The sequence below is a fragment of the Anas platyrhynchos genome, chromosome 19, assembly GCF_047663525.1.
Source record: "Anas platyrhynchos isolate ZD024472 breed Pekin duck chromosome 19, IASCAAS_PekinDuck_T2T, whole genome shotgun sequence".
NCBI classification, from domain to species: Eukaryota; Metazoa; Chordata; class Aves; order Anseriformes; family Anatidae; genus Anas; species Anas platyrhynchos.
The window spans coordinates 12,906,390-12,920,820 of NC_092605.1; the positions used below are offsets into that span (position 1 = coordinate 12,906,390).

The 14,431-nt window shown below is 41.8% G+C and overlaps 1 protein-coding gene across 7 annotated transcripts in view; it reads left to right on the forward strand.

Moving 5' to 3' along the window:
• Positions 1 to 14,431, forward strand: part of GAS7 (growth arrest specific 7) — a 114,322-nt gene that overhangs the window by 77,060 nt on the left and 22,831 nt on the right. For 6 of the 7 annotated variants that reach the window (XM_072025807.1, XM_072025808.1, XM_072025811.1 and 3 more), the window contains 5 exons: positions 1,066 to 1,155; positions 3,189 to 3,304; positions 9,603 to 9,704; positions 10,489 to 10,563; positions 13,899 to 13,977. In XM_072025807.1, coding sequence (XP_071881908.1) covers positions 1,066 to 1,155; positions 3,189 to 3,304; positions 9,603 to 9,704; positions 10,489 to 10,563; positions 13,899 to 13,977 — 462 coding nt within the window. The remainder of the gene's footprint in view (positions 1 to 1,065; positions 1,156 to 3,188; positions 3,305 to 9,602; positions 9,705 to 10,488; positions 10,564 to 13,898; positions 13,978 to 14,431) is intronic. The other variant, XM_038165382.2, reaches the window with a different exon arrangement.

Consider the following 14,431-nt stretch of genomic DNA (forward strand, 5'->3'; position numbering starts at 1 on the left):
TTTGTGATACTTTTCCATCCCTAATTTTGGTTAATTCTTCGATTAATATACAAGTGTCCTTAGTGTCCAGTGAACCTGATGGTACAGTAAGAGGTCCCAGCAGGAGTTTTACAGGAGCATTGTGTACTGACAATGAGACCTGACTCTTGCTGGTGCTTCACTTGAAAAGGGCTTAGTTGCATCCAGAGTTTTCTGCAGCGTGTTCTGCCCTAACTTTCACGTTCTTCGCTTACACTGTGCTTTTATCAGGCTACATTTTCTGCTGTGATAACTTAATGAGCACTTTTACATTTTTGTGCCTTTGTTTAATGTCTGCATGATGGGTTCTGTCTCAAAAATTGCTGTGTGCTTCTGTGCACTGAAGCTTAACTGATTTAAAAGTTTCTATTCCTTTCTCCAGGAGCACCACTTTTATCTGTAAAGGTTTCTGATACAGATTGAAGGGCTATGTGATGAAAAAATAACACCTTTTTTGTACTCCCATAGGAAACTAACATAACCAAAATTGCTGATGAGATTCCACCAGGGAGGTGGTGGAGTCACAGTCCGTGGGGGTGTTAAATGGATGGTTGGACATGGTACTCAGGGATGTGATTTTGTGGCTGATATTGGTGATAGGGAAATGGTTGGATCAGATGATCTTGGAGGTTTTTACTAACCTTAATAATTTCATGATTAGGCTATGCCAGTAGCAGTGCCTTCAGTACTCTTCATTGTTTATGTTATTTCTTTTGTTCAGAGCATGTTCAGGGTGTTTCACATCAGGTATTTTTCCACAGCTTTGTAAGAGATCTAGGAGAACTTTCTGTATGGCACTTCTGAATCAGGAAGGTTTTCCTCTTACGAAACAAGTAGTTTGTCCTTTGAGCCAACGCTACTGCTTGCTCACAGGAGCTTTCTGGGAATACTTAGCTGCTGTTTCCATGCAACAACCAATTTTTCTTCACTGATATGTTCAGTGTAGTTTTTTTGATTGGTATGCATGTATATAATCTTTCATTTGCATATTTCTCATCAGCTAAATTTTATTACCTTCTAACTCTCTTCTGCTTTCCTTTCTTACAGATAAACTGTGTGACTTTTCCCCACCCTGATGTAATGCCAGAGCAGCAGTTGCTGAAACCTTCTGAGTGGAGCTACTGTGATTATTTCTGGGTAAGTGGGCAGCCAGCTACATGCCATTTTGTCATTCTTGAGCTTCAGAAAAAGTGGAACAAATAGCTTGATTTGTGGTACAACGTGAAGGAGAATTTGGGCTGAACTGCAGCATGCTAGGGCAGTGCAAGGGAGACTGAAGAAGCCAGTGAAGATCACATAGAAGCCGTCTAACCAGACTCAGCCATGTGGACAGTTATTTGAAGAGTGTCCAGAAAGGCAGCATGAGCTGTCAGGAGATAGTTTTGGTCAGGAAATGGGTAGTATGTACGACAAACCTACACATCTCAAAATACCTCAGCCAAAAGAGTTGCGCAGCAGGGGGGGGTATGACAGACAGGGAATATTATTTCATTGTTGTTAGAGCACAACAGCAATGAATGTACATGGAGGCTAGAGGTATCCCATTTACAAATTTTATGCAAAATTTTGAAGCTCCCTCTAACAGGATGTTGTGAAGGCAGATGATAAATTATTTTTTTTAAAGGATGAGATGTGTTGGGTTTATGTGCCAAGGTTTTGGTAGTGGGGGGGGACTGCAGGGCTGGCCTTTGTGAGAAGAGAGTAGAAGCTGCCCCCATGTTAGGTAAGAGCCAGTTCATGAACTTTTGTATGAATTTTGCATGTGTTTTCAGTTGTCAGTTACTGTAGTGTTTCCATTGTTTAAAAAAATCAGTTTCAATTTTAAAACAGTGTAGTTACAACTGCAGCAACATTCCCCTTGTAAGTGCTCAGTGTTGTGTGAGGCATGCACAGCAGATTATGACTAACAGCAACAACTTGCTAAAATACACTAACGTGCTTTACAAATGGTCATGTAACCAAATCATTAAGTGCTTTTTCAGTTTCTTCCAGTCTTCTGATCCCAATAAGCAACAAAATTAGAAATGACTTATAGGCTTAATTTTGTGTGTCTTTCAGAAGACACCACCCTGCTTGGTTCTTTCCATTTAAGTTTGATAACTGCTTCGTTGCTTGGTTTGGTTCAAATCCTGCCCTCAGTGGAACTTGAGTGAAAGTTGTCTTTCTTTTTTATCCTCCCATAGATCTGCTCCCAAGTCTTTCTTTTCAATCAGCCTTGTGATTCATGATCTGGCCATGACTTGCCTTCGTTCAGTCTACTCCACTCTTCCAGTCTCAGGCTTGTAACACCCTGTTGCCCAGTGCCTGGTGTTGTGGCCATACATCCTAAAGTCTCACACTTTGATTAATGTGGATTTTTTCTTGGTGCAAATATACAGTGCCAAAAGGTATTGGAGCAAAAAATGTAATCCTCGCAGAAGTGTTCTAGGGGTCTGTTAGAAGAGGGTGGAAATGAAATTCTGAAATATGGAAAAACAGAGATAGGAGACAGTTAGTCCTTGCAGCAGTGCTGAAGTTGGTGGAGCAAGGAATTAAAAGGGCCATGTATGGGAAAAAAAAAAAAAAACGGTGAAAGATGGGATGGACTGTGGTAAGCTATTGAACAAGTTAATGTTTTGCCTTGCTTTACAGCAAATCTGTGCAGACTCAGTGTTGTTTTTTTGTGTTTTGAGTGCAAATTGGCATAGAATTTTACAGTCTATTATAGGTAACTTAAGACTGCATTACCCCTGAATTGGGCAGCAGAGTCCTCCCCTTTTCTGTGTCAGTTCCCTTCTACTGGCTCCAGAACCCATTTTTAATTTGCAGGGTGTTGAGTTGTCAGGGCTTATACTTGCCAGAGCCAGCCCAGGAGAGTTAACAGGTATGAAAGGCCATGGGCAGAAGGGAAGGCACTGTGCTTTGGCCACAACAGCTTTAAAAACATTTTTTTTTTTTTTAAGGGGAAATAAGAGGAGAGGGAAGGGGAAAGTATCGGAATATTCCTCTGAGAGGGACTGGGGTGTTCAGATGAGAATTTTTGTCACAGAAGCTCCTTTCTGCAAAAGGCTCTTCAGACACCACTGCTGCGAGCTCATACTCCTCAGAGAGAAATCACACTGCTACTTGGAACTGTGTGTCTGTGCTTTTGATCCCCATATCTTTTGTTTGAACTTTCTTTTTCCTTCCAGGCTGATAAGAAGGATTCACAAGGGAACAATACAGTGTCGGGATTTGAAATTCTTCTCCAAAAACAACTTAAAGGGAAACAAACACAGAAAGAAATGGCAGAGTTCGTTCGAGAAAGGTAATTAGCACTTTGTCATCAAAGTGACTATTTCTGGCAATATTTTTTTTCATAATGTGGGTATTCTTTATATATGTCAATCACAGAGCTTAAACTGGTAAAACTGTAAAAGTTGTGCTATCGATTCATAAAGCACATAAAATGCTTCTCTAATATCTATCAACAAATTTATGGGCTGAGGCCAACTGTAAGAAGTTCAACAAGGCCAAGTGCCAGGTCCTGCACTTGGGACACAACAACCCCAAGCAGTGCTACAGGCTGGGAGATGAGTAGTTAAAAAGCTGCCTGGCAGAGAAGGACCTGGGAGGATTGGTCGATAGTCGGCTGAATATGACCCAGCAGTGTGCTCAGGTGAGTCCAGAGAAGGGCAACAAAGCTGGTGAAAGGTCTTGAGAACAAGTCATATGAGGAGCGGCCGAGGGAGCTGGGGGGTTGTTCAGCCTGGAGAATAGGAGGCTCACGGGCGACCTTATCACTCTCTATAGGTACCTTTTAAGGAGGCTGTAGTGAGGTGGGGGTTGGTCTATTCTCCCATGTGCCTGGTGATAGGATGAGGAGAAATGGGCTAAAGTTGTGCCAGGGGAGGTTTAGGTTGTATATTAGGAAAAACTTCTTTACCGAAAGGGTTGTTAGGCATTGGAATGGGCTGCCCAGGGAAGTGGTTGAGTCACTGTCCCTGGAGGTCTTTAAAAGACGTTTAGATGTAGTGCTTAATGATATGGTTTAGTGGAGGACTGGTTAGTGTTAGGTCAGAGGTTGGACTAGGTGATCTTGAAGATCTCTTCCAACCTAGGTGATTCTGTGGTTCTGTGAACACTCTGTGGTCTTCCCCAGCCCTCACTTGTGTCTCAGCTGTCTATGTCATACTGCATATAGTCCTTCCGTTTAGATGGAAGGAAACAAGAAAATTAAAGCTACTGAGTTGAGAGAAAACCAGGATATGGGAAAAACAGAGTAGAGGGAGTAGAGGTGATATTTAGAAATAAAATATTTTGTCTAAAAAATAGAGAAGCAGCAGTGATGAGTGGTGTTCCTCAGGGGTCAGTACTGGGCACCGTTTAGCATCTTCGTAGGTGACATAACCAACAGGAATAAGTGCACCCTCAGCATGTTTACCAATGACACCAATCTGTGTGGTACAGTCAACATCCTAGAGAGAAGGGTTGCCCTCCAGAAGGACCTGGACAAGCTTGAGAGTTGGGCTTACACTAACTTCATGCAGTTCAACAAGGCCAAGTGCAAGATCCGGCACCTGGGTTGGGGCAATTCCAAGCACAAATACAGGCTGGGCGGAGAATGGACTGAGAGCAGCCCTGAGGAGAAGGATCTGGGGGTGTTGATGGATGAGAAGCTCAACGTGAGCTGGCAACGTGCTCTTGCAGCCCAGAAAGTCAACTATGTTCTGGGCTGCATAAAAAGCAGCATGGCCAGCAGGTCAAGGGAGATGATTTTGCCCCTCTACTCTGCTCTTGTAAGAGCCTACCTGGAGTGCTGCATTCAGCTCTGGGGCTCCCAACATAAGAACATGAAGGTGTTGGATCAAGTCTAGAGGAAGGCCATGAAGATCAGGAGGAAGCCAGATAACCTCTCCTGTGAAGAGAGGCTGAGGGAGTTTGAGCTGTTTAGCCTGGAAAAGAAATGGCTTCAGGGAGACCTACAAGAAAGCTGGGGAGGGACTCTGTCAGGGAGAGTAGTGATAGGAGAAGGGGCAATGGCCTTAAACTGTAAGGGGAAAGATTGAGTTTAGACGTTAGGAAGAAATTTTTGCTATGAGGGTGGTGAGGCACTGGAACAGGTTGCCCAGAGAAGCTGTGGATGTGCCATCCCTGGAAGTGCTCAATGCCAGGCTGGATGGGACTTTGAGCAACCTGGCCTGGTGGAAGGTGTCCCTGTCCATGGCAGAGGGATTGGAACTATGTGATCTTTAAGGTTCCTTTCAACCCAAACAATTCTGCCAATTTGTTGACAGTGGAGCATAGACGCAGTTTTCTAGAAGATGTAAAGAAAACATCACTTGGAATTCAAGCTTGTTGTGGAGCTAAATTACGTATACAGATATTTAGAGTGAACCCAGAATCATAACGTTAGATGTTACTAACAGAAAATGCCAGAATGTTATTAATGGTCCATTGCTCTGCTGACATAAATGCACTCAGCACCAAACAAATAGTTGATAGATGCACAGTTCTGCCAGGTACTGGAGATAATATGACATCATTAGTTACAAGTAATGTCACTGACATTTGAAATAGCTTGTCATGTGTCCAGGCTAGTATAAATCATCTGTGGATGACTCTCAGAACGCAAGAACAGCCCACAGGGAAGAAATGGTGCTGAATCCCAAGAGAAGGGCAGAGCACATTAGTCTTGGAGGCAGTTACACCAGTTGAAGGGGCTGCCGTCCTCAGCTACTGATTCTCCACTGGTGCTTACTGCTGAGCTGGCATGGCCTTCCTGCTCTACTGCTGCAGTCACAGCATGGCTGTGCTGATGTAAATAGTGGTGGAAGCAATGAACAAGCCAAGAAACACATCCACATAATAGGGAAAAAAAAAAGGTGTTTTTTTTTTTTTTTTTTTTTTTTAGTAATAGTGTGGTGGCTATACAAAATATAGCACAGGCAATAAAGACAGTCTGATATAGGAGGTGCAGAGTGCCCAGAATCTATGCTTGGTTCCTAATGTCTTTGTAAGACAGTTGCCTGTATAACCCCTGGAAAAAATGTGAGCAGTGGAAGCAGGTAGAAGGAAGGATCAGCTGTCAAAGGAACATAGACTTGCAAAGCTAGAAGATGGAAGAAAAAAAAAAAAACGAACAAGCAGAATCATGATAGGAATGGACAGGGAAAATTGGAGAAAAGGTGCTCTGAAGAAAGAAATATATAATGAAATTTGTTTTTGTCCACTTGCACTTTTTGAGCTGAGGTGTGTTTATAAAGTGTAAAATACATAGCAGATTATTTAGCCACATGAAAAGAAACACAAGCATAATGTCTATACTGAGTCTGATAATGGTCTGCGTAGTCCAGAGACGTTACTCTGTGCATGTACTCACTGGTTAGCAGGAAAAGAACATCAGAGTCTTTATCCTTCCAACTTCTGATAACCAAAAGTTTGGGGATTTCCACAGCCAGAGTTTACATCAGGTCTGCCTTGTTCACTAGGTATTTGTAAACCTATCTTCCACTGTTTGTCCAATCCTTTTGAGTCTTGTTTTTTGACCATGGTAATGTTTTATACCAGACTTTTGTAATGCATTTATATGCAAGAAAGAAATTCTGTTTTCTGATAATTTCATTGTTGCCTCACAATCTTGAGAAATAGGGTAAAAAGACTCATAGTCACTTTGTTCACACAAATGACAGTTGTTTAGATGTCTGTCAGGTATCCTCTTCTTTGTGTTCTCCATGTTGTCATAATGTATTTAGTTTTTTTCTTACGGTAGTCTCATCAGATCATCTTGGCCTCTCTTTGTAGCTCTCTAGATTTTCTTCATCCACTATAGAATAGAATGTCTGGAACTCCAACAATGTGTGTGTGAGCATACAATGTACTTAAAAAAAAAAAAAAAAAAAAGTGCAACTGGAACTAATAAAGTTAAGACAATACGGATCAAAATACACTTAGAAACTGATGCTTCTGACTACACAGGAGTGAAATTCTAAAAGTTTTTGAATAAGATTGTGGAAACAAGAAACTTCATTTTTTTTCTGTGTGAAGCTAGAATAATTCATAGCAACCCTGGGACTTTCCAGAGACAGGATCACGATGTTCAAGACTCCCTGTATATCTGTTGTGTTGGTGTTTCACAGTAATCACAATGCAGTGTTTCGAAGGTAGGCATTTTGGCCAAGTTCAGGAAGCATTTTTTTCCCTTTTTGAGGTATACTTTTGACTTGTTTTTATCTGCCGCTGAAGCTAAGTTGCTCAAGGTGTTTTTGCTACAAAAGGTGAAGGGACACCAGGCTGAGGGTCACTTTTGTCTGAGGTTGTTGAGCAGTAGCCTTTTTACTGTAATTTGAAGAACTATTGACTCCTACAACTTGTTCCTTCCTGCTTGTCAAGGCAGCCTGTCCTCTTAGTAGTGCCAAATGACAAATTTGTTTATGCCCTGAGACTTCAGTCCTTCATTTAGTTTAGTCACACAGTTAAGCCTTTTTTTTTTCCCATAAATGAAATGTTGGTTGTGCTTGGGAGCATATTAAATAATCTACATCTTGGGAGAATATTAAATAATCTACACTGCAGGTAGTTTATGTGCTTGTTGAGGATTTCTCATGCTCATGTGTCAGTACTAAGTAATTCCCTGGAGATTCAGAAGGTGCTTCTCAGTTTGCCCCAGAGTGAGATTGATGGGACTTCTGGAGGCTTTTGCTTCCCTTAGTAATGGGCTGTTGCCCCTTCCAGGCTCCACAGGGAGTGTTTCTTAGAAAGTGCCCACTTTTGCAGGGAGCTAGATGTCCTTCATCTCTTGTAGCTTTCCTCTGGCACATTGCAACTGTATTTATTGGTGTTGGTACAACAGATGCAGGAAGCAGCATTGGTGGGGAGGGGTGAGGGAGAGCTGCAGGCTGGAACAGGGCAGCTTGGGATCAGGCTCGGCAATCAACCAACTTGGAAACAAGGTCATGCATAGGGGTTCTTTCAGTACCTAAAGGGTAGTACAAGAAAGCTGGAGAAGGACTGCTTACCAGGGAGTGTAGTGATATAGGACAACAACAATGGATTTAAACTAAAAGAGGGTAGATTTACATTAGATATTAGGAAGAAATTTTTTACAATGAGGGTGGTAAGGCACTGGAACAGGTTGCCCAGAGAAGCTGTGGATGCCACTTCCTTGGAAGTATATAAGGCCAGGTTGGATGGGGCTTTGAACAACCTAGTGTAGTGGAAGGTGTCCCTGCCTGTGGTTGCTGGGTTTGTAGCTTGATGATCTTCAGGGTCCCTTACAACCATTGTATGTTTTGATGCAAAATTAGTGGATTTAGTTAGCTTGTTTGGTTGGTTTTTAAATGGATGTTTTCTTTTGTTAGGTGTTCTAAATGAATGTGAGAAAAGTACTGGCAGATAGTCATGTGGGTGAGGGGAGACAAGCAGTGTTGAGACTTGGTTAGTGTGTTGCTGCTGGCAGACCTGACTGGTTCTGCTAGTTCTTCAGCCAGACCAAAGACCCATGGATGTTGACCAAGATTTGGGCAGTCAGTCATGGACAGAGACCATGAACTTCTGAGTGACAGAGGCAATTTCTGAGTCATGTTCTTGTAGATTTGGCCTTGAGCTGCTGGTTGGTTTTGTTCTCACAGGATGTGGAGTAAAAGACTCAGTGTGCTGGGTGAGGTCAGTAGTTCTGCTGTGCTGTAATGCTGCAGAGAGCAGGTAAATACCTTGGGCCTCAGCCAGCTGCATCTTGGGGTGACATTCAGACCATATTTTCATCATCCCAGAATATCAGACACATCTTAGCTGGCCAGAGGGACCCTTCTTGTCTGGAATGTATTAACGCGTAGCAGTGTTTGTTCAACTAGCTACTGCAGAATGGTATGCCAGAAATATCCCACCTTCTGTCTCCCTTTTCCTCTGTCTATTTGTAGCTCAGCACAGAATCAAGAACTGCTCCTGATTGGTTGTCACACTGCTCACTGTCAGAGATGCTAAACAGAGCAAACTTGTTTGAAAATCAGAAAAGCAGTTCTCGCTAGTTAGGAGAACCTTGCATATGTTTGACTCAGCAAAAATGTCAAGAGAGCTTGAAATGGGTTTCAAGCAAGGTGCACATCACCTCTGAACCAGTGGCTGTTCTTCCCCTCCTTGCTGTGCAATAAGCATTTACCCCCATTACCTCACTCAACATCTACTCTTATTCTTCTCCCTGCAGCCAATCCCATAACAGTCATGTGCCAACAGCTACTGTCTTTGTCACCCCCACTGCTGGCAAGCTCAGCTCCTCTTACTGGAATGATGATGCTGAGTGAATGCAGAGAAGGACCAGGATCCTGATGCAGCTACAGTTGGGATAGTTAAAGGGCAGGGGCTGCAATCCTGCACGTAGTATGCAGAAGCCTCTGCCACGTCTTCACCAGCTTTGTCATCTGAAACAGGGAGAAGGAAACATTCTGTGTTTTAGGGAAGGTGCAGCACCCCAGATTCAAGGATTATGGGAAACATGGAGTAGCCATTTATGTGCTGAATACTTGATGCCATGTGTCTGCTTCGTTTCCTTCTCTTTAATCAGGTAGAGTTGATCTCTATCCTTTCTGCTGGTGAATTTCTAAACATTTGTTCATCCTTACTCGCCCTAGGTCACATCTTTATTCTTGTGGGAGACCAGCCTCCTTGAGGGAGCTGGGCTTGTTCAGCCTGGAGAAGAGGAGGCTCAGGGGTGACCTTATTGCTCTTTACAGGTACCTCAAAGGAGGCTGTAGTGAGGTGGGGGTTGGTCTATTCTCCCACGTGCCTGGTGACAGGACGAGGGGGAACGGGCTTAAGTTGCGCCAGGGGAGTTTTAGGTTGGATGTTAGGAAGAACTTCTTTACCGAAAGGTTTGTCAGACATTGGAACAGGCTGCCCAGGGAAGTGGTAGAGTCACCATCCCTGGAAGTCCTTAAAAGACGTTTAGATGTAGAGCTTAGGGATATGGTTTAGTGGGGACTGTTAGCGTTCGGTCAGAGGTTGGACTCGATGATCTTGAGGTCTCTTCCAACCTAGAAATTCTGTCTGTGATTCTGTCTGTCTGTGATTCTGATTGAGTCAAGCCTGATTATCAGTGATGTGGCATTGCTCACATAAATTTTTTTTGTGTAGCTGCGCTCCCTCACCTTTGCTTCAGTGATGTGTAGCCTCATGTTTAGCAGCTCACTGAAACACATGCTTTGCAAGTGAGCCCAGTTTTGCAGACAGTCCATGTTATGCGACGGAAAAACTTTCTCCTTGTGATTTGCACTCCAGAACTGTAGATTTTTCTCTTTTCATCATGTATGGTGTCCTGCATATATCTGCTCTTGCTGCTGTATATTTAGCATATGAAAGGGGGGAGAGAGGGATCCTGAGACTAGTGCTGAAGACTGCAAGGAAAATTCCTGTTACAAGATTCCTTGAAATGCAGAGATTTTCCTTAAATTATGTGTGGCAGTTTCTGTATTAATGCTTGCTTACTGCTGTCTTTGTATTTTCTTTCTCTCTGTGTAGGATAAAAATTGAGGAGGAATATGCTAAAAATCTGTCCAAACTGTCTCAGAACTCCTTGGCTGCTCAGGAAGAAGGGTAAGTTTGTCTCTGTGACTTTTGTAGAAGATGAGAATTTCTAACATAAGTCATTCCTCCCACACAGGAACATGCATTTTTCCTGAACTCTCTTATTCAGTAGAGGTTTATCTAGCTTAGCATCCCAGTTGTGTTGGGGAAGACAGAATTGCTTTGGAGTATTTTTCTTTTGAAGATATTCATGACAAATTTTTAGGAATACCTATATAGAACCTTACATTTCCACTGGTGTGTTTAATGCTATCCATGTTTAAACCAGCAGTAGTTCCTCTAGGTATTAGCATGTATACATGCTAAATTAATTTGAATATGGAGGAATATATGTAATATATAAACATATATATACTGCTGAAAGCATGTTCACTGCAGAAAACGGAAGGATCAAAGAGGCCTTGGTGAGAAATACAGTGAGGTTTCTCTGGCACCAGTGCTTCCTTCAGTAGCAAAGGCTGCAGAACAAACCACAGTATAACTTTGGAAGTTATAGATAGATAAAAGACAATGCACTTAGGCTGGATTGCAATTCTTTGGTAATAATGAAAAAAGATAGTACTCTTGAAAGATTAAAATAGTTAGCTGTGTCTATTCCAATGTAAGCCCTCTAAGTACTGAAAGCCAAGGCTGGAAATAACTATGCTCACCCTAGTTCAGACACAGTGTGTTTCTTCTAGGAGTGAGGCTTCATGGCTTGTTTGCACTACTTCCAATAGCCAAGGACAAAAAAGCACCGACCATGGCACTGACCATGGTTTCTGTTCTTTCTCTTTTAGGGGCAGGTGTCAACCGGCTCCTAACAAAGCTAACACTGCTTTCTTCCACATCCTCCTTGTACTATCTACTACCCTCAACAGGAGAGAGGTGGAAGGCAAGAGAAAGCAGGAGAAGGGGAAGAAGAAGCAGGAGACAGGAGATGAAAAGAGAGAGGGAATGAGAACTGAAGTTTAAAAATGTTAAAGTAGGGAATTGAAGGGGGTGAGGAACAGAGCACCCCTGGCAGTGCTCAAAGCTCCCTTTAGGGAGCCAGGAACACTGCTTGGTGGTGCTTTACCTGGAAGGGTGGCAAGATGAGGGAACGGAAACAAGTCCTCCTGGAATTTCTTCTCTTGGTGCTGTGCTGGCCATCATGGTTAGGTCTAGAAAGAGAAGATCCTGGGAACTGGTGAGAAACAGAAAGGGGAAAATTTCCATTTTATAAAGTGAGGGAGGAATACCAGCAAACAAGAGGACTTGAAGGAGTGAAACATGGGATTTAAACCCAGCATTCTCAAAATACACATTCATCAGGGTCTCCCCCTCATTCTTGAAAAGGTGTGAGTCAGGGGACCTCATGAACTGCTCTGTGAACATGACAGTTTCTGCTGCTGTAATACTCCACAGAGCATTTTTTACCTTTGCTGTCCAGCCGTCTATGGAATTAACTTAAAATATGGGCTCTATTCCAGGATCCTCTACCCTCCTCTGGTGGTAATAGCTCCCACCATCTTTTGTGAATGGGATGTGAGGGTGAGGAGTAGCGTTAATCTGTGTTGGTGTGATCATTCTGGCCAAGCTGCTGTGAGTATAGTGCAGTTGCATAGGCACATAAAGTAATAAAATCCACAGTCATTTAACTCATTGTAGTTGGTTAAGAGATACAGAAGATGCTTAGATGCTGAAATGCCTTCTTTATTTTAATAGATCAACTACCATTATGCAGCTCAAATACCTAATGCCAGTAACAAATAGACAATGGGAGGGGACTTGGGGTTTAACTAGGGAAGGAGAAGAGTTGGGTGCACTTACGTAAGTGAAGCATTCTCAGTGTTCAGCTGCAGTGGGCACCATGCTTGACTCAACTTAGAGGAGCAATGACAGAGATTACAGATCGTTAATTTGAAATTGCTGATGAAACATTTTTTTAGGCTACCAAGAAGAGGCAAATATGACTGTCTCTGGAAAGAGGTTTATGGGATAGAGAGGAGATGGGAGATTGTAGATCAGTTGGCTTTATATAACCTCAAGAAAATGATTGAATAAGCAGTCAAGCACTTAGACTTAGACTTAGCACTTAGAAGCACTTAATGGAAAACAAAATGATGAGCAGTTATTTTGGGTGGATACAGAAGAAACTGTGCCAAACCAACCGAAGTCCCTGCAGTGACAGAATAACAGGCCATGTGGAAGAAGGAGTCAGCATCATAGCTCTTAATTTACTGTAGCTTTTGACGAGAGATTCTTGTAGGCAGGCAATTAAAATGTGGGCTAAATAAAGGCTGAGGTGCAAAACTAGGTATGAAATCCTATTCGCTACTTACAAACAGAAAGTAGCTGTGGAGTGACAGTCCACAGGGTTTGTCCCAAGCCCAGATTCTTTTTTCCATATTTTCGTTAATGACCTATCATAGAAGAAAGAATTGGTTTATTGAAATCAGAGATGATGAGACAAAGCTACGAGGGATGATGTAAAATTTGAAGAAAAGATCGTAGTTCAGAGTAATTTTGGAAAATTAGAGAAATTAACTGAGAGAAACTGAGAGGCATTTCAGTAAGGACAAAGTACCAAGTTTTTATACTTTCACATAATGTGGAAGATACAGTTACATAACAGTTTGTGGGAGAAGGATCTGGTTATAGTGAATCACAAGCTTATTCATCAAGAACTTCATGCTGTTGTCTGAAAAAGCAATCGTACTGAGATATGCAAAAGAAAGAGTGTCTGATAGAAAATATTCAAAATATTCTATTACCAATTTAGTGATTGGAAGACCTCTGCTGGAAGTCAATGTATTTTTTGTTACGACACATTAAGAGGAATCTAGGCTGCTGGAGATGGTCTAGAGGACCATTGTCTGGAAAATAACTTGTCTAAAGGATAAAGAAGGTGGAGAGAGAGACCCAGTAGTTTTCAAATACTTCTCCACAGAGAAGTGATATAACCAATTCATCAAATCTAAGATATAAAACAGAAAAGGCAATGGAAAAACTTCATTAGTGAAGATCTTAGGTCTTTTCCAACCTTAATGATTCTATATTTCTATGTTAAGTATTAAAAAAGAAATCTTGTTATGGGAAGGATAAGATAGTGGAGTATCTTGCTTAAAGAGACTGGCATGTCTGCAAATCATCATTATGAATACCGATTTCACAGATCTTTCACATACAGTCCAAATACAGTTCTTCCTTGGTCACAAAGATCAGTTATCTTTTCAGATTTCTGCTTTCACTTTTCCATGATTTTGCAGAGCATGATATGCTACAAAGCTTTGGTATGTCATATGAAGCTGTATGATTAATTTTGCTGTGAGGATATGCAGAAAACAGGACACTGATCATTGTTGCACTGTGGTTTTTTTCAGCACACTGGGAGAGGCTTGGGCTCAGCTAAAGAAGAGTCTTGCTGATGAAGCAGAGGTTCATCTCAAATTTTCTTCTAAGGTAAATTATTCGTTCTTCCTTTTGCAAAAATATTTGCCCTGTAATTGATGAGTGTCCCCTTCAGTGTGTGTATCTCTAGTAGGGAAAATACTTAATGCATATGGTACAAATTCTGAAGAACTAAAAAGCTGGTGAATGAGCTTTTTGAAACTGTCCATTTTTTCCTGCCAAAATCATAGCTCATTTAATCCACCTGATAAGTAAGCTAAAACACTTCTAGCCTTAGTTTTTCATTAAAAAAAAAAAAAAAAGATTCTAAAGGTTATTCAATTAGTTATCAAAGTTCCAGCCTGTTTAAGTAAAATTTCCTAGAGCTTGTACAGATTACTTCTGTAGAGGGAGAAATGTAAAAAAAAAAAAAAGGTTTCTCACAAGAATCTATTGCATCTGTCTGCAAGGAAGAAAAACAGGATTCTGACCTCTTCATGTTATTAGTGTTTCTTAAAAATGTGGC